The sequence below is a fragment of the Rhineura floridana genome, chromosome 13, assembly GCF_030035675.1.
Source record: "Rhineura floridana isolate rRhiFlo1 chromosome 13, rRhiFlo1.hap2, whole genome shotgun sequence".
In the NCBI taxonomy this organism is placed as follows: domain Eukaryota; kingdom Metazoa; phylum Chordata; class Lepidosauria; order Squamata; family Rhineuridae; genus Rhineura; species Rhineura floridana.
Window position 1 is genome coordinate 8,501,134 of NC_084492.1, and position 18,713 is coordinate 8,519,846.

Genomic DNA, 18,713 nt, shown 5'->3' on the forward strand with positions numbered 1-18,713 from the left:
ATGCAAGAATCCCAGACAAAGGAGGAAGAAGAGAAAGCCAGGTAACCCCACCCTTTAGGAAGTTACATCACTGGTAAACAGGTACATGATATTCCCCATATATCCCTTAAAGGAAACATCTCCCTTTTTACAAGGGAACACGCAAGTTTGCTTATTCTAACACTCCTCCTCAAACTGGCATGCAAGAACCCAACAGTCCCATCTTGACACGAAGTCTCTGGAAACAGTCTCTTGGTAGTGGCTTTGTCAAGACGTCAGCTGTCATTCCTGTAGTTGGACAGGAGTTCATCTTGATGAACCCTTTCTCTTTCAACTTACACACAATATGGTACTTTATCGCTATATGTTTAGTGCGTGGTGTGATTCAGTCTGAGAAAGTCTAATACAACTTTGGTTGTCTTCCATCATCTGAATTGGCCTTTGCACTCTTATTCCAAAGTCCTTTAGTAATCTGTTAAACCAAATGGCCTCTTTGCACGCTTCTGCAGAAATTATGTACTCAAATTTTGTGGAAGAAAATGCTATTATATCTTGCTTGTGACTAGCCCAGGAGATAGGTCCATCTCCATACGTAAACAGAAAGCCACTAGTTGACTTGGAGTCTGAACTGTCTCCAGCCCAGTCAGCGTCAGTGTAACACACAAGTTTTGGATCACTATTAGCTGGCAATCTCAGCTTAAAGTCCATAGTCCCTTTCAAGTATCTAGCCACCCTTTTGACAGCAATCCAGTCCTTTTGTGTGGGTGTGCTAGTTTTCCTACATAGGATCCCTACTGCACTTGCTATGTCAGGTCTGGTGTGTGTTGATTAAGTACAGAAGCTTCCCTATTGCTGTTCTATACTTGTTATTTGGTAAAGGTTCACGTACATCATTGTCTTTAAGAACGTCTGTTGCCATGGGCGTTGCTACAGGATAGGCATCCTTGAGTTCTAAAGGTAAAGGTGTCCCCGCACTTGTAGTGTGAGTCGTTTCCGACTCTTAGGGTGACGTCTTGCGACATTTACTAGGCAGACCGTATATATGGGGTGGGATTGCCAGGTCCTTCCCCGGCCTTTCTTTACCCCCCAGCATATGCCAGGTACTCTAAAAGATAAACAATCTTTTGCCTTTGGTTGAGTAGGTAGGAGCCATCTGCTTCCCTTTCAATCTGAATGCCTAGGTAGTATGTTGCAGTGCCTAACTCTTCGATTTCAACCTCCTTGTTTAAATAATGTACAATTTCTGTGTAGTCTTGATCTCGTTGAGTCACCACGATCAAGTCATCAACATAAATCAGGATATAAATCGATCGTCCATCTTTGCTTCTGGTGTACAGGCATTGGTCTACCTCACCTTGCCTGAAGCCTTGCTCCTTGAGCATTTTATCGAGTTTCTCATTCCAGGCCCTTGCAGCTTGTTTGAGTACATACAAGCCCTTTTTAAGTTTGCACACAAGATGTGCTTGCTTCTGGTTCACTAAGCCTGGAGGTTGTTGCATGTACAACTCCTCTGTTGTTTCTCCATGCAGAAAGGCAGTTTTTGTAGCTGCAGGATCACCTTTGGATCATGATGTCCCAGTCGCCTATGCCAAAGTTCTAGGCTGGTCTCATTCTTGTCCACCATGGCTGCATTTGCTTGTTCAGCTGAAAGACTCAGTTCATAAACACCGTCATTTTCATAAGCTTGAGCATACAAAGTATTATCTTTAGTTATTGTACACTTTCCATCCTGGAAATGTATTGCAAATCCTTTCTTATCTAATGCGGTGACACTTAGCATGTTGCAACTTAATTCAGGAACAAATAAAACATGATCTGCTACATTTTCTATGGTTTCATGAGGTAGTTTGCACTTTAGAGCAACAGTTCCAGATCCATTAATATTCATATATTGACCATTGGCAGTCTGAATTCTTCCTTTAGTATCTCTGTTTATTTCTTCAAATAAGGCTTCATTATAAGAACTATGGCTTGTACATCCACTGTCTAAAATCCAATTGTTTGATTTTTGCTTATAATTATTTGCCACAAGACCTTTTCTTGTCTGTAAAATGGTATAGATTTGCACAAACTGCAAGGCACCGACATAAAAAATAATGGCATTGCTCAGCTGAGCAGAGCTGCCAGAAGTTGCTGGATAAACCACAGGAAACAAAATAGAATTCATAGAGCAGGGGAAGAATAGTGAGTGGGAAAAGGTGAGTAGCAGAGAGTGGCAATTCACCACCACCCCAAAATACAGAGAAAGAAAGCGCCTGTTCTCAACTTTTTGGATTATTTGTGGATTGGGTTACTCCATATTTACAGGGGGGAAACCGTGTGCTAGTTTGTGTTTATGAGTAACATCATGTAAACGATGAAGATTTAAGAAAGTATTGGAGGAGCTGCAAACACACAGTAAAGATGTGGCAGACTTTAACTTGCTGGTAAAGGGAACTTACCTTGGAGTTTATGCCATAATAAATACATTAGCCTTTAAGAGGCCACAAGACTTTGTGGGTTTTTCTGCCAGAGCTAGAGATGGAATGATCTGTCAGTTTCAATGCTCCCAGTTTCTCATTTTTCTAATCTACAGAGCTTGGAAGATTACTTTTAAAAAGTAATAAATCACAGTTACAATTACTTGGCCCAAAAAGTAGTAATTGCCGTTACAATTACAATTGCTCTGAAAGTAACTGATTACTTTACTTTTCCTCCAAAGTAATCTCTACAATTGCATTTCAGTTACTTTTAAAAAAAAAGCTTACAAGGTGCTGGCCTTGGCTGCTGCACATCTAAGTCGCCTAAAACAACATTAAAAATAAACAAACATACAGAGGTAGTAGAATAATTATTTTTATTCATAAGATAGCAATGGTGGTCTCTCCACTGGTAAGGGTGGTGTAGAGGGAGGCTGAGGCCACTACTCAGATTTTTGCACGTCAAACCAAGTGCAACCCCCCCACTCAGCCAGCCAGCATAATCTCTCTCACTTAACCACCTCCCGGATCCTGCCCTGCCACCAACTAAGGGATACTCACTCAAGCAAATATTTTCCCCTGAGATGCAAAAAAGTTAAAATACTGCAAATGCAGCCCAGTAGCCAGAGAGGGTGGCGGAGGCCACTTTGTGTGCCAAGTGCAAACACAGTATTCACACACACAGACACACACAGACACACACACACACACACACACATGTTGTCATATTTCACCACCACAGTTCTTTATCTCCATTCTGCCGCTGCCTCCTTCTCCTCCTTTATCCATGTTCTTGACCTCCGGATCCTTTTCCCCTCCACTCCATTCTTCACCACCACTATCTGTTTTTTTAAATAATTGTTTTCTCCACTCCACCCCGTCTCACTCTCTGCCTCCTCCCTCGTCACCTCTGACCCATCCACAGAGCATGAGGAAAGAGTGATGTTGCACAGAAGCCCAGTTTGAGACTTCCCCTGCTCCCCTCCCCAAGTAATGCCCAAAAGTAATTCTGGAAATGTTACAATTACTCCACAAAAGTAGTAAAGTTACTCCTAGTTCTATTACAATCAAAATGTAAAGGAATTACCCACTCGTTACTCAAAAAAGTAATGAATTACAAGTAATTCGTTACTTGTAACTAGTTACTTCCAAGCTCTGCTAATCTCAAATACGGCATTTTAGTGGGAATTTCTTCTAATAAATACATTTATATATGACGTTTTGACTAATGTACATTTTTGCAAGCAATTTATCCTAACATAATGCAATTTTTCATTGTATATTCATTTTGTGAACACTTTCCCCCAATATATGCATTTTTTGTAAACATTGGATGGAGAATTGCATCGCAAAATTTGGATAAGCACAAATGTTGAAGGATGGCTCTGTTTCAGAAAGTGCAAAGTTGATAAATTTGGGTTTAAATGTGAACTGAATCAAATGTATCCCGCATCTCTAAAAGCTACATGTGTGGATATGAAAGAATGCATCCTTCCCTAAACTCAGAAGAGCACTGTGATCTATAAAATTGCTGGATGAAGGGGAGGAAGGATATGTAGGGAGGGCCAAGTTTAGTTTTGTATGCAGAAGTCCTAGGTACAAATCCCGGCATCTCCAGATAGGGCTGGGAGAGACTCTTGCCTGAAGCCCTGAAGAGCCTCTGTGGACAATTCTGAGCTCAATGGACCAAGTGTCTGACTCAGGTGTAAGGCAGCTTCCTGTGTCTGTCTGCTTGTCTCTCCTGAGTGCCTTGTCAACTCGTTTCATGAACTGTGGCCTGCGTTTCCAATCTTGGGGACCACAGTCTGAGGTGGAGGCAGGTTGCCTGCCTGCAGATGAAGGGTTTTACCGCTTGTGAACCCCCCACTTTTTGGTACTAAATGGTGTGTTCCCATTTCCATGTGCATCCGTACCTTCCTTTGCTGCAAGTACCACTTTCAGGGGATTTTCAGTACAAAAAGTCATTGGTTAGCCCCCCTTCCCCTCTTCCCAATCCTGTGTAGCAGCTGTTTTAAACAGGGGAGGAGAATCCCAAACGGAAGATTTCAACACGTATGTGTGTAATCTCTCGTTTGGTCCATGAGGGAGGGCTGTTGCTCAGTGGCAGAGCATCTGCCTTGCATGCAGAAGGTCCCAGGTAGGGCTTGGAGATGCTGGGCCATCATTTTGCTTTGTGTGCTGAAGGTCCCAGTTACAATTCCCAGCGTCTCAGATAGGGCTGGAAGAACCTACCCTTGTCCTACAGATTAATAGTGTGCTCATTCCCCAAGTGTCAGTCTTTACATAGCCGAAAAGGCAGCACCCAGGCACAAGAAGTAACTATTTGCAGGCCTGGGGAACCCCAAAGTTTGCAGAAGTGCCAAAATAAAATCTTGGGGGAAAGTTAATGGGGTGTCTCTCGGGGAGGGGAAATGGAAAACTGGGGGGTTGGGGAATAGAATAGAAGAGGGATGGGGGGGCTTGTGGCCCTCTAGATGTTGCTGGACTCCCAGCCAGCATGGCCAGAGGTCAGAGATGGTGGGATCTGTAGTCCAACAGCACCTGGAGGGCCACAGGTTCCCCATCCCTGGAATGCAGCATACTGGAAAAGGGCACGGCTGGCTGGCTGAACAGAAGCAGTCCTTGGTGTCTCCAAGTAGGGCTGGGAAAAGCTCCTGCCTGAAACCCTGGAGAGCCACTGCCACTTAGTGTAGACAGTACTGAGCTAGTGTGGTGTAGTGGCTAAGGTGTAGGACTACAACCTGGGAGACCAGGGTTCGAATCCCCACATAGCCATGAAGCTCATTGGGTAACCTTGGGCCAGTCACTGCCTCTCAGCCTCATGAAAACCCTATTCATAAGGTCGCCATAAGTCAGAATCGACTTGAAGGCAGTGCATTGCTGATGGGCCCATGGCCTGACTCAGTATAAAGCAGCTTCCTGTGTCCCTAATCCTAAGAAACGTTCATATGTTCCTGCCTATGTAGGGCTACACATTGAAACAATTGAGTTGACCACACAGTCCCAATAGTTTCCTTTGGGTTGGTGTGTATGTGGTCCGGCCATGTGAGTATGTGGTTTGACAAGTGCAGATCCTAACCAGGGTGAGGGTGGGGAGAGTACTTTTAACTTTCATTGACCTCGACCTGCTAAAGGAAAAATGAAAGCAAGCAAACAAAAAGGTATGTTAAATGTGTGAATGCGTTCAGTGTGTCTGTCTCCATCTCCCCCTTTAACAGCAGCAGCAGCAGCGAGGTATAAAGGCAAGCAGAATTGGAGAGTGGGTTAAACCCAGCGGTGGCTGGGGCTCCATGTCAGTGGGGCAGTGGAATCTGCTCTGGGTTTTAGTCTGAAGCACCTCGGACAGCTCCTTGAAAGTTCAGACTAAAACCAGGAGCAGATTCCACTGCTTCACTGACATGGAAGCTTTCACCCATTGCCATGCTCCCAATTAAGCTCCTCTCTCTCCTGCTTCTGTGACTATTAGCCTCTCAGCCTCCTAGTTGGCATTTGTGCCCATAGAAGCTTTGGCCCTTGGGCAAATAGTAGCTCTGCAGCCGAAGTATTGGTGTCACTGTGGTAGGGAAAGGATTAAACCAGGTGTGGGGAACCTTTGGCTCTCCAGATGTTCCTAAACTACAACCTTAGGGCCATAGGTCAGTGGTGGAGCATCTGCTTTGAGTGGAGAACGTCCCAGATTCAGTCCCCAGCATCTCCAGGGAAAACGGAGAGAGACCCCTGCCTGAAACCCCGGAGAGCCACTGCCAGTCAGTGTAAACAATACTGAACTAGGTGGACAATGGTATGACTCAGTATAAGGCAGCTTCCTACATTCCATCATCCACGGTCATTGGCCGTGCTTGCTTGGGCTGATTAGGGTTATAGTTCAGCAACATCTGGAGGGCCAAAGTTTCCATGCCTGGGTTAAATCCCTTCCCCTACCCTGGTCCCAATCTTGCTCAACTCTTGGTACAGCTGCTTTTGCAAAAAGAAGGCCACAGGCCACAGTATGCATTTGTGCATTTAACAGCACCATCTGTCTTGGCCACATGAAATCAGCTTTGCTAAGGACAAACCCTCCAATTTACCAATCTGACCCGTGTGTTCTGCTTAGCATTACCGGCAGATCTGAATAACTGCTGGCATTTTACGTTCTCGAAAGGTGAATAACTTTCTCTTCGGTCTCTGGGTGCTTCCAGATGGCCTGTTTTACTGAGCATTCATCCTGATTTGTTTGAAGGGAAATAAGACAACATTGGCCATTGAATGAGCACATATTCAGATTTGTTTGCAGGGAGGTTAGATGGTGTTGTATTAAAGCAAGTGTTATCCCACACTTGCCAATGCATTTTCCTGTCTCTTTCCTTATTGCAAAAAGTCTGATCTTTTTTGGGGAAGCGGGATTATGGGACAGGACTTCCCAATCAACAATAACTGCACCTCCTGAATTTCCTGGTATGTGATTGAATTTCACACAACAATGGGACTGCACATGCCACACACCATACATTTAAAGAACATAATGTAAGAAGAGCCTTGTGGGATCAGTGGCCCATGTAGTCTAGTATCCTGTTCTCACAATGGCCAGCCAGATGCCTATAGGAATCTCACAAGCAGGACCTCAGCGCGAGAGCACTCTCCCCTCCTGTGGTTCCCAGCAACTGGTATTCAGTTCACTGCCTCCGACCGGGGAGGCAGTGCATAGACATCATGGCTAGTAGCCAATGATAGCCTTATCCTCCATGAATGGCCGTCACTGCCTCCTGTGGGAGCAAACTCCATACTTTAATGTTCGCTGTGTGAAGAAGCCCTTTCTTTTGTCTGTCCTGAATCTTCCAGCATTCAGCTTCATTGGATGTCCACGAGTTCTAGTGTTACAAGAGAGGGAGAAAAACTTTTCTCTATCCACTGTCTCCATGCCATGCATCATTTTATACACTTCTATTGTATCCCATCTTACTCAGCTTTTCTCTAACCTTAAAAAGCCCCTAAATGCTGCAACCTTTCCTCATGGGGGAGTTGTTCCATCCCTTTGATCATTTTGGCTGCCCCCTTCTGAACTTTTTCAAGCTTTACAGTATGTTTTTTGAGGTGACCAGAACCATGCACAGTATTAAGGCACATGGCTTTCCCCAAACAATCCTGGGAATTGTAGTTTACCCCTCACAGAGCTACAATTCCCAGCACCCTTTAATAAACTACAGTTCCTAGGATTTGGGGGCGGAAAGTCATGTGCTTTAAATGTATGGTGTGTACGCAGCCTCAGACTCTCATATTTGTTGGGTGGGAATGTGAGACTCAACCACACTCCCCCTGTAATCCTCCACAAGTTGGAAGACGCTTGTCTGAAGCAGGTCTCATGGAAATTCAGAGTTATACACCATGTGGTAAGGTCTGCAAGTACAGGAGGCTCCCCACTTCAGGCAGTCACTCTCCAACTTATGGGGGGGGGGAGACAATGGAAATGGCAATAGGAGGCAGAGCTAGTGCCGATGTCCCTGCTGCCTCCATCCCCATGAGTTTATTTAACAAACAGGCTGCATACACACCATACATTTAAATCACATTTAAAGCACAGGACTTCCCCCAAAGAATCCTGGTAACTATAATTCGTTAAGGGAGCTGGGAATTGTAGGGTGTGTATGCAGCCACAGTATGAATGCCTGCAGAAGGGCATTGACAGTACACCCCTTGGATTTGGCTGACCTAGGTATCCCTTGCCTACGGCCATACTACCCTGAACGTGCCTGATCTCGGAAGCTAAGCAGGGTCAGGCCTGGTTAGTACTTGGATGAGAGACCGCCTGGGAATACAGGGTGCCGTAGGCTTAGAGGAAGGCAATGGTGAACCACCTCTGAGTACCTCTTACCATGAAAACCCTATGAATATATCCATTAAAAGATTCATAGGGTCACCATAAGTCGTAATCGACTTGAAGGCATATAACAACAAGGTATCTACTGGAGTGCATAAGGACTCTTCAAGGGACCCCAGGATAATCTGTCTTTCACATCCACCCACCCACTCCTCCTCAAAAAGAAAACTAGGGAGGGAATGGATTAATTTTTACAATAAAACAACTGCAGTCTTGAATCATAAGGTGAGAGAGAACGAGCCTTAGTGGTACAGACAAACATTCTCTTTATTAAGCTACACATGATTTTTTTCCCATTAGTCAGAGAAAGAAATTGGCAGTGTCTAATAAGATCACAGAAACCTCACCAACTGGTAATAGAAAGGCTTAGAAAGGCCTGGCGCGTTTAGATATTATATATATATATATATTATATATATTATATATATATATTATTATCTCTTTAGTTTTTCCTCTTTATTTTATTCCCTTTTTTAGTTGAAAAGGTGCAGTTGGCTTTTTCCAGCAAAGGTACCTCCTAAAAGTGAAACCGTGAAGATGTCTGATTGCTAACCAAAAGCAGAAGTGATAAAAGGTCGGTCATGAAAATGGTGGCTTTTTAAATAATCGAACTACATTCAATTTTGTTTTAGTTTTTTGGTGGGTTTTTTTTTTCCGGTGGGGTGTATTTTTATTTTTTTAAGGTTGTTTTATAATTTTTTCTTTGTTTTTTGTAATTTTTTCTTTTGTTTTTGCAGGACGAACGCCCCCACATGACACACACACACACACACACAGAGAGAGAGAGAGAGAGAGAGAGAGAGAGAGAGAGAGAGAGAACATTCATTAAAAGGAAAGATTGTAGTGGGGCGTGGGGTGGGTAAACCAAGAGAGAATGAAAGAAAGGAAAGGAAAATGTGTATGCAAAACACAGTGTTCTTCAGAGGAAAACAGTGAAAACAAGGGCATTTGGGTAATTTTGGCCCCTGGAAGCCAGTGACACCTGTGCTTATTATTATTATTATTATTATTATTATTATTATTATTATTATTATTATTAAAAATACAAGTCCAGAGAGTGAATGAGACAGTTCAGAACAGTGAATCATCGTTAAACTGAAAAGGTAAGAGACATCCCTTTCTCCTCGCCTGGCCTGCTCTGAAGGCAGGTTTGTTTGATCATTGGATACGCAAGAAGTTTTTGGGAGGAAACGTTTTTCCTGGATGGCCATCTGGAGTCGAGATGGCAACAATTCATATAGCATTGATTAAAATGTGAAGAGCTGCTAATATTTCCGCACTGGGATTCCACTGCTGACTTTTTCTTTTTTCTTTTTGCATCTTTTATCGCCTAGAAGATCATGGCTAAGGTGAGAGGGATGCAGGAGGAAGGAGTTGGCCTCCCTTCTCCCTCCCTCCCAAACAAAAAAGCAGCACATGTAATAATGAGGCGGGAGAGGGAAACTGGGAGGCAGGATTGAGAGCCCCGTCACGCCTCTGTTTTTTTGCTGCATTCCCCATAGCTGTAGGGTGTCCTGTTTGCTGGGCAAGCAGTTCCTGAACGCTCCGGGCTGATAGCCAGCAACCTTCATCTGAAAGGTTGTCAGGTCCTCCATCTCAGTTTGCAAAGTTTTGCAAAGATGGCATTTTGCATGCCATTGGTCAAAGGTGTGACTCCCCTCCCCATGCCAACAAGCAATCACAACAACCAACTCAAATGGAGTGGCTTTCTCTTAGAATGGTTTCAGAATGTCCTTATGTGTGTGCACATGTGCAATGCTTATCTTTCTCTCTCGCTGTGTGTTTTGTGTGTGTTTTAAATAAAGCAGGGGGGGGGCGCATGAGAGTCCTGTCTGTTCTTTTCTTACTTACGAAGCACGCAGAGAAGGCAAATCTTTTCTCTTCTTTTCCTTTTTTAATTCTTTTGTTTGTCTTAGGTTCTGAATGCAAAGAGTCGCCTAAAACCAGGTGTTACACAGCATCCTACAGAAACGCACAGCCACCTTTCCAACAATTCAGGACGTCATACAGTGAGGCAATACCGAAGGAAGGCTGTGTGTCTTTATACAAAGACTCAACATCATGCTACTACCAAAGAGGACAGTAGTGAGAACGTCCAGTGCTAGAAAGACACAAATGGGGATGGGGGGGGACACAGGAGGCCTGGCATTAACATAAATATTGGGGGGGGGGGAGGGGGACACAGGATCCAATACATAAGAAACAGAATAATCCTCCAAATTAGAGCCAAATAAAACTATTTAAATTGGGTTATAATTTTGTGATAAAAGGGTGGGGGGATGTTCTCCCCACCATCTCTCCTTCATTAGAGTGCTTTGGCACTGACTGTTCCATTTTTTTTGGGGGGGGCGCTAGCTCCTGGCTTCAGGGGGACGCTGTTTCAGGTGCCGCTTTCAAGTTGTTGATAGAAGTTCCCATTCTGATAGTCTCCCATGCTGGTTTAAAGAGAGCAGAAATACGAGCGCCCATCTCCCTGGCCTTTCTTGGGAAGAAATTACACTCCTTAAGAAAAGGATCCTTTTTTACATAGTCATCTAAGGGTCCCGGACTGACATCTCTTTATTGGTGGTGAGGAAACAAGCCCTATCCTTTTTCTATCACCCAGAACGTTTTCCTTTTAATGGGTTTTAACTAATCCGGAGCTGAACAGAACTGAGAATCCCTGAAAGCCCAGCCCACACCTGGCAAAGGATGCACTGGAGCAACAACTTTGATGGTGGTACCTCTTTTTTTAAAAAAAAAAACCCACAGGAACTGGGGGGAAAAGGGATTCCCTCCCCCATACCCTAAAGCACCCTATGCACAAAGGAGTCTTAAAAAAATAATATTACCACTTTTTTTGTTTCCTTTTTTTTTTTAAGAAAGTTGATTCCTTTAAAACTCACAGAATATGCTACTTGGGTGCGAAGTTTAGAAAAAAATCAGAGTATGGTTTTGTGTTTTGTTTTCTGTTCTTTTCTTGGCGTTTTCTGAAAACGATTTTTGCATTAAATTACCTGCCATGAATAGTGCAATCCTATGCATGTCTACTCGGAGGTAAGTCCTACTGCATTCAATGGGACTAATCCCCAGGTAAATAGGTATAGGTTTGCAGGCTAAGTTACTTTAGCAGAAAGAAAGGATTAAGGCCGTGTCAGGGGCATCAGTTCTACCCAGAGCTCTTTTGAGGCAAACTAAAAAAAAACAAAAACCCAAAAGAAAAAGAAGTGTTTTTCTAATATATATATTATATATATATTTATATGTATATATATATATAATTTTTCATTATGCCTTTTTATTTACCAACTTGCATGATTCATTATTATTGTGTCTGTGTGCATGTGTGTTTGCATGTGTGTGTGAGAGAGACTCATATTTTATTTTGCCTTTCCCCCCCCCCAAATATTTTATTTTATTTTCCTCTCGTTGTGATTGTTTCCAAATAAGTTGCTTGCTATACAGGATGGGATGAAGTAAAGGGAGAGAAGGTCAGTATAAGCCGCAGCCTCGGAGGTTGTTGGCAATGATGATGTCGGTGACAGCATCGAAGACCACCTGGATGTTGCCTGTGTCTGTCGCACATGTCATGTGACAGTAAATCTCCTTGTTGGGCGAGCGGTTTTTGCTTTCGAATTGTGCTTGGATATAGGCTGCAGCATCCTCATATGTGTTGGGACCTGCATGGAGGGGAAAAGAAGGCAGAAGACAATTTTTTAAAAAATGATTATTACTCTTATCAGTGGTTGTTAACAGTAGTGTTGTGGCAAATTCAGAAGTGCAGGGTCCCTTCACGATAGTCACAGCCACCACCCCTTTTCCACTTTCCCTTGCTCTTCCTGTCATCTTGTGTGTCCGCACTCCATTGCAACAGATGTCCCTTGGAACCAAGCATGGAAGGGGAGGCTGTGTGTTAGATACTGAGAAGAGTCTTCTCAGTGGCTGAGTCACCTCCTTCCACTCTGATTGACAGCATGAAAGGACAAAGACACTTCTTAGTGGCTAACATGTTGCCTTGTCATGTTGATTGACTCATACATAGGGACTTGGCTAGGACCCTGCTCCCCAAAAAGTAATGGGTCTACGATCCCCCGTGCCCCCAGATGACTACACCCCTGGTTGTTAATTAGTTTTCTCTAAAAATAAAAAAAATCAAACTTAAGGAATGGTAGCTATGAACTGAGAACATTCTGAAGAGAAGAACATCCATTGGACCAGGCCAAGGGCCCATCTAGTCCAGCATCCTGTTCTCACAGTGGCCAGCCAGGTGCGTGTTTGAAGCCTGCATGCAGTACCTAAGCCCAACAGCACTCTCAGTGCATTCCAAAGAAAAATTCTTCTTTAGGGGAATGATTATTAATGCCAACCAAGCATACTTTTCTGGGCATATGGATTTTAGGATTTAGGAAGTGGCCTCACAGCAGGTCAGATTATTTATCCGTCTTGCCAATTAAATAAGAACATTAAGAAGAACCTGGCTACAGGATCAGGTCAAAGGCCTATCTTATCCAGCATCCTATTCTCATAGGGGCGAGCCAGAGGCCACCATGGGAAGCCCACAAAGAGGACCCAAGCACAACAGCCCTCTTCCCACTGGTATTTCAGAGGCCTGTCACAGTGGAGGCAGCACAGCTGTCATGGCTAGGAATCATTAGTAATGTTGCTACCTCGAAATAATCAGCCAGGGAAGCTGGTGAGGATGGTTGTATCGGGAATGATCCCTCTGCACATGCCCTGTGGCACACTCTCTTTATTGCTTAAGCAAGTTCTATTTCTTTTCATTTTCTTCCTCTTCTCTCGACCCCCCCTTTGAAAAATAGTGAAATAAAAAGATGCTGGGACTTAAACATTAGTGGAAGGGCCCCTCCTCTTGATCCCAAAATTGGCATAGGTGGAGGAGAGCTAACACTGCATATATTCTGGGACTGGGGATGTAAGAAGGCATTGGTTTTCATGCCACCCTGTATCCTTCACATGGAGCACTGCTTTCGTTCTGTTGCAGTTAATTCTTCTGCCCAAAACTGCATTATTCGTCTCACTGTCCACTGTGGTGAAATTACATAACGTACATAATTTACTTAATTGCGTAAATTATGTATGTTACATTGTCATTAACGTAATTCCACCCCATTCATTTCAAAGCAAAGGAAACACAAGGCAAATGAGGGGAAATGTAATCACTTATGTACTATTTGCATACTGACAGCAATAACAGCAGCAATTTCTGATTGTATTCACTGGATTGATTTCTGTTCTGGACAGGGGATGAATAAGCAAACACTGGCAATTTCCACCTGTGTTTCTGTTTGTCAGACTTCTTCAACTTCCTTATCTGGGACACTCCTTTTTTGGCCCTCCCCACCCCATCACTAAACAGACTGTAGTTTCTCTGATAGAAAGGAACATTGCAAAAACTAACATAATATACATGCATGCTGTTGGACAATCAGTTATATGAGAATGTTGCACCTCCAACATCTTTCCAGTTTATGTGATCTTCCTGTGAAGCCTTGCTGTGGATAGCCTTACCAAGAGGTAAGGTCTAATCCAGCATCCTGTTCTCACAGTGGTCAACCAGCCGGAAAACAGGACCTGAGTGCAACAGCCAGCGGTGGGCTCCATGTCAGTGAGGCAGGGAAATCTGCTCCAGATTTTAGTCTAAACTTTCACTGTCATGAAGCCACCAGCTGCCACTGGCAGCAGCACTCTCCCTGCTTGTGATCAGGGCCAGCACCAGGCATGCCAGGGTCCTTGGGCAGCAGCCTGCCCCGGGCCTCGGTACCCACACACACCTTCCACCTACCTACCTTCCACAATCCGCAGCAGTGTCGTCTCCCCACCCTGCCACGGATTGTGGAGAGGGAGCTCCCAGAAATCCCCCACACTGCTGCACAGACCCGGGATGCCCCCCTGCATGTTCTACCTCCCTCTCCCTTGACGTAAATGCTGGTTGCGCTGCGGGTGCAAGCCTGCCATCAACCAAGGTGGCAGAAGGGGAATCAGCCCCTTAGGGAAACCTTGGCTGCCATCTTAGTTGGTGGCAGGCTTGCGCCCGCAGTGCAACCAACATTTAGGTCAAGGGAGAGGTAGGTGGAGTGTGCAGGGGGGAGTCGAGGGCCTGCGTGGCAGTAGGGGGAGTGTCTGGGATCTCTCTCTCGCAATCTGCAGCAGGTGGGGAGCCAATGCTGCTGCGGATCGTGGAAGGAAGCATTACCCCTCCACCCTTCAGGGGGCCCTGGTCAGGGCCTGACCTGGCTGCCTTCTGGTACCGGCCCTGCTTGTGATTCTCAGCAGCTGATATTCAGATACACTGCTGGAGTAGCCACTGATGGCCTTACCCTCCATATATCTTATCCCCCTTTTAGAGCTGTCCAAGTTGGTGGCCATCACTACTTTTGTGGGGTAGCAAATCTTACCATTTAACTGTGCACTTTGTGAAGGAGTACCTCCTCTTGTCTGTTCTCAGTCTTTCAATATTCAGTTTTTATGTTTCATTTTATAATAAGATCCATAAAATGAGGCACAGTGTGGAGAAAATGGACAGAGAGGCATCTCTATCCCTCTCCCATAATACAGTAGGGCCCCGCTCATACAGCGGGTTACGTTCCGGACCCCTGCTGTAAAGCAAAAACCGCTGTAAAGCGGATCCCATTGACTTACATTGACCAAAATGGCGCCCGGCGGCAAAAAACCGCCGTAAAAGCGGAACAAGCGCTGTAAAGCGGGGCCTTTCTACAATTCACAACTGCTGTATTCGCGGAATGCTGTAAAGCGAAGCGCTGTAAAGCGGGGCCCTACTGTACTAGAATTTGGGGTCATCCAATGAAATGAATTGGCAGAAGATTCAGAAGAGACAAGCAAAGAAATGTAGGAAGCTGGTTTGTAGCTGAGTTGGACCTTTGGTCTGTCTAGTTCACTAGTGGCAACACTGACTGGAAGTGACTATCCAGGATTTCAAAGAAGGTTTCCCCCAAGCACTACCTGGAGATAGGAGTGAACCTGGGACCTTCTGCATGCAAAACAAATGTTCCACCAGTGAGCTATGGCTAGAGACAGGGGAGAAATTGGATTCAGTTCACATTTGAAGGTGAATATATCAAATGTTCACTTTTGGAAACAATATGAAATTTGCACTTATTTGAATTTTGTGATGCAGTTCTCCAACCAGTGCTTGTAAAAATGTGTATATTAAGGGAAAGTGGGCCTAAAAATCAACATATTAGTGAAAATAACATACAAAAGACGTTACACTGGGAAGAATTGCTTGCAAAAACATGTACGTTAGTCAAAACCGCACATTTAAATGTGTTTGTTAGGAGAAATTTGCATGAAAACTGATGAATTTTCATGAGGATTAAAAAAAATCGCAAGTTGCTGCAGAAACATGGAGAACTGAAGAATGGAAAAATGAGAAAGTGAGAGAACCAAAACTGACAAGAGTCTTCTATTCCTGATCAGTAGTTTAAAGCGTTTTGGGTGCTCTGTTGCTGCGCCACTACAGAGCTGTTGCTGTTTGACAACTTGACCAAAGGACATAGGGAGAGCCCAGAGTTCAGGAGCAAAGAGCATGCACTGCACGCATAACATCTGAGGTTCCGTTCCTGGCATCTTCACTTAAAAGGACCTCAGTCAGCATGGTGGGAAAGATCTCTTTTTGCCTAAAGACCTTGGAGAACTGCTGCCAGTCAGAGTAGAGAATGGCCCCCTCCAGATGCCCTTCTTATTGTGCATGCACAGTTATTTGTGCCCATGATGGGATCGGGGGGGCTGTATGGGATTCTGCTCTCAATACTGGTTGTGCCTGTAAAAGTTTCAGTGTGGACACACTGCTGCATCTGCAATAGAGGCGTGTGCCACAGCTTCCTGCTGAAATCATTTTTCATAGCACAAATGTTGTTGCAAGAGTGTTCCTCCAGAGAGCAATAATGCTGATAACTTTGGGGAAGCAGTGCAGAAGCGGAATGATGTGTGGATGGTCCAGTGTAAACCCACTACTTACGCTCTATTATTATTGCTGTTATTGTGAGTGACATGTTGCAGGATACACCCACAAAAAACTAGTCTGGAGGGGTCCAAGGCTAGTGATTTTTCCACTTCAGATATTAAACTAAGCATCTCAGCATCCTTCAACACTTGATGTCCTGAATCCTAGCATTCCGGGTTTCAAGGGCTCTGGGGGATGTAGTATTCCATAGTGTCTGAGTCCTTAATACGGACATCAGGTGCCCGAAAAAAATACATGTCCCAAATTCTTAAGAACATAAGAAGAGCTTGCTGGATTGGATCAGACCAGACCAGTGGCCCATCTAGTCCAGCATCCAGTTCTCACAGTGGCTCATCTTTATCCCTTGTTGCTGGGATAATGTTGTGAGCATACCTAGCAGCATCCCGGGTGACAGGAGCCCTGAGGCATGTAGTTGTCAGGGCCCATAGTGGTCATATTAAACATCTATTAGCTTAATTTCCCAAGGTTTCTGACACAGCATCCAAAGTGCCACAGAGGGAGGCTTCCCCTGTGCCACTGCTAGTTGAGTGGGAAGAGGGGGAGAAGTTGGATTTGTGAGGTTGTGGGGAATGTTATCAGGGATGTGATCTGATACCAATTTGGGAATTGGGCTCAGAATAAAATGAGTGATGTTCCCACTTTGGGGGAAATAGCTTTGTTTGCCAAATCCAGTTCTAAATCAAGATGAGGCAGGTGAGTTTGCCCATCAATAAGTTATGTGCACATGGATCATTTCTCCCTAATCTGAATCTGTATTTGAAATGCACACACACCCCTCTAATATGTTAAGACAAGATGTGAACTCATTTTCTCAACCTGTTAGTTTTTTTTAAAAAAAATGTACTGGGATTATTTTTATGTTGGGGAGGCAGGACTTCAAGCGCGCAACCCCTGACTTGCCCTCTGGAATGGCATGATCTGGCAGAAGCTATGTTGTGTGACTAGTCTGATTGCTTGTTTCTGCTCATAGACTGACACATCCTTCCCTGTAATGAGAATCTGCCAACATTCTGTGACGTCATGGCAGCTCAGCCAATGGCCGGGGCGAAAGAGGTAGGCAATGAGCCACAATATGTATTGTTTTCTAGGGGAGATACCTCTTGAGCTGTGCTGGATTAAAGATCTAGGAGTTTAATGCTGAATTGTATCCTTGGGCCCCACCATACTCGACTCCATGGTTATGGTCCATTGGACTTAGCTTGCTTCACCTCTGGGATCTTGAACAGCCCAGGCACTGCCACCACATACCTGTATATTCAGGGAAGCAGATGGTCAGCGGTGATTTCTTGATCTTCTCACCAAACAGGTCTTTCTTGTTGAGGAAGAGAATGATGGAGGTGTCGATGAAGAATTTGTTGTTACAGATGGAGTCGAAGAGCATTAGAGACTCATGCATGCGGTTCTATGGCACGGCATGTATTGGAAAGAGAGAAAAGAGAGACAGGCAAAAAATGAGAGAGAGAGAGAGACAGGAAGTTAGGCTTAGAGAAAGAGAATAGGTACCAAACCAGCATTTGAGAAATAACCATGGGTTGTATCTAAAGTTGATCCTACTCAGAGCAGACCCATTGAAATTAATGGACATGACTGATGTATGCCCATTAGCACACTTACCCCTAATATATGCATTTTTATAAACATTGTGTGGCTGGAGAGCTGCATTTCACAGTTTGCATAAGTGCAAATTTCGAAGGACAACTGGATTTCAGTTCTCATATTGTTTTGGGAAGTGTGAATTTGGTAATTTGGCTTCAAATGTGAACTGAATTGAATTTCTTCCCCATCTCCAATGAGTATCTTGTTTGTCACCTTGACCACCCTTACTATCACATGGGGAGGTGTTCGTTACTCTCGGACCTTGACTCCATTTGCCTTGGAGTGCTGGACAAAAGGGGGAAAAACCCAACCCCAACCAAGTTTTTAGAAAATGATTTATATGAAACACTTAGGCTGCAATCCAACACATGTCTACTCAGAAGTATGTTTCACGGGGTTCAATGGGACTCACTCCCAGGTAAGTGTGTATTGGATTGCCGCCTTATTTTTAAACAATATATATCTAGGCTTCCTTTCTAGGGTGTAATTTTTGAGATATAGCCCTTACAAGTTGCAATCAGAATTAAAAATATGTTAGAGCCTAAAAATATTAGGGCACAATTATAAATTATATAGAAGTATAAAATGTATACTTATTAAGTTATAAAATAGCAGTTTAAAAACAGACCAAAATCATTTTTAAAAATGGTTTATATCATTCAAGGATTTCACCAAAACAAAACAACCCACCGAAATAAATAAATAAATAAATAAATTGACCAGTCTTCCCCAATCTGGTGCCCTCCATATATTTTGCACTATAACTCCCATCAGCCCCAGCCAGATGCCTCCCCACTGTCCTATGCTTACAGGACAGACCACATTCATACCAGACATTTAT

At 44.1% G+C, this 18,713-nt stretch overlaps 1 protein-coding gene and 1 pseudogene across 1 annotated transcript in view; one reads left to right on the forward strand and one right to left on the reverse strand.

Moving 5' to 3' along the window:
• The first annotated feature begins 8,136 nt into the window (after nt 1-8,136).
• On the forward strand, nt 8,137-8,245 carry LOC133369507 (5S ribosomal RNA; annotated as a pseudogene).
• Nucleotides 8,246-11,729: 3,484 nt separating this feature from the next.
• The window catches only part of GNAO1 (G protein subunit alpha o1), a 302,091-nt gene continuing 295,107 nt past the window's right edge, over nt 11,730-18,713 (reverse strand). The window contains exons 7-8 of the mRNA XM_061594079.1: nt 17,525-17,678; nt 11,730-11,951 (exon numbers count right to left, since the gene is read on the reverse strand). Coding sequence (XP_061450063.1) covers nt 11,764-11,951; nt 17,525-17,678 — 342 coding nt within the window. The 3' untranslated portion in view covers nt 11,730-11,763. The remainder of the gene's footprint in view (nt 11,952-17,524; nt 17,679-18,713) is intronic.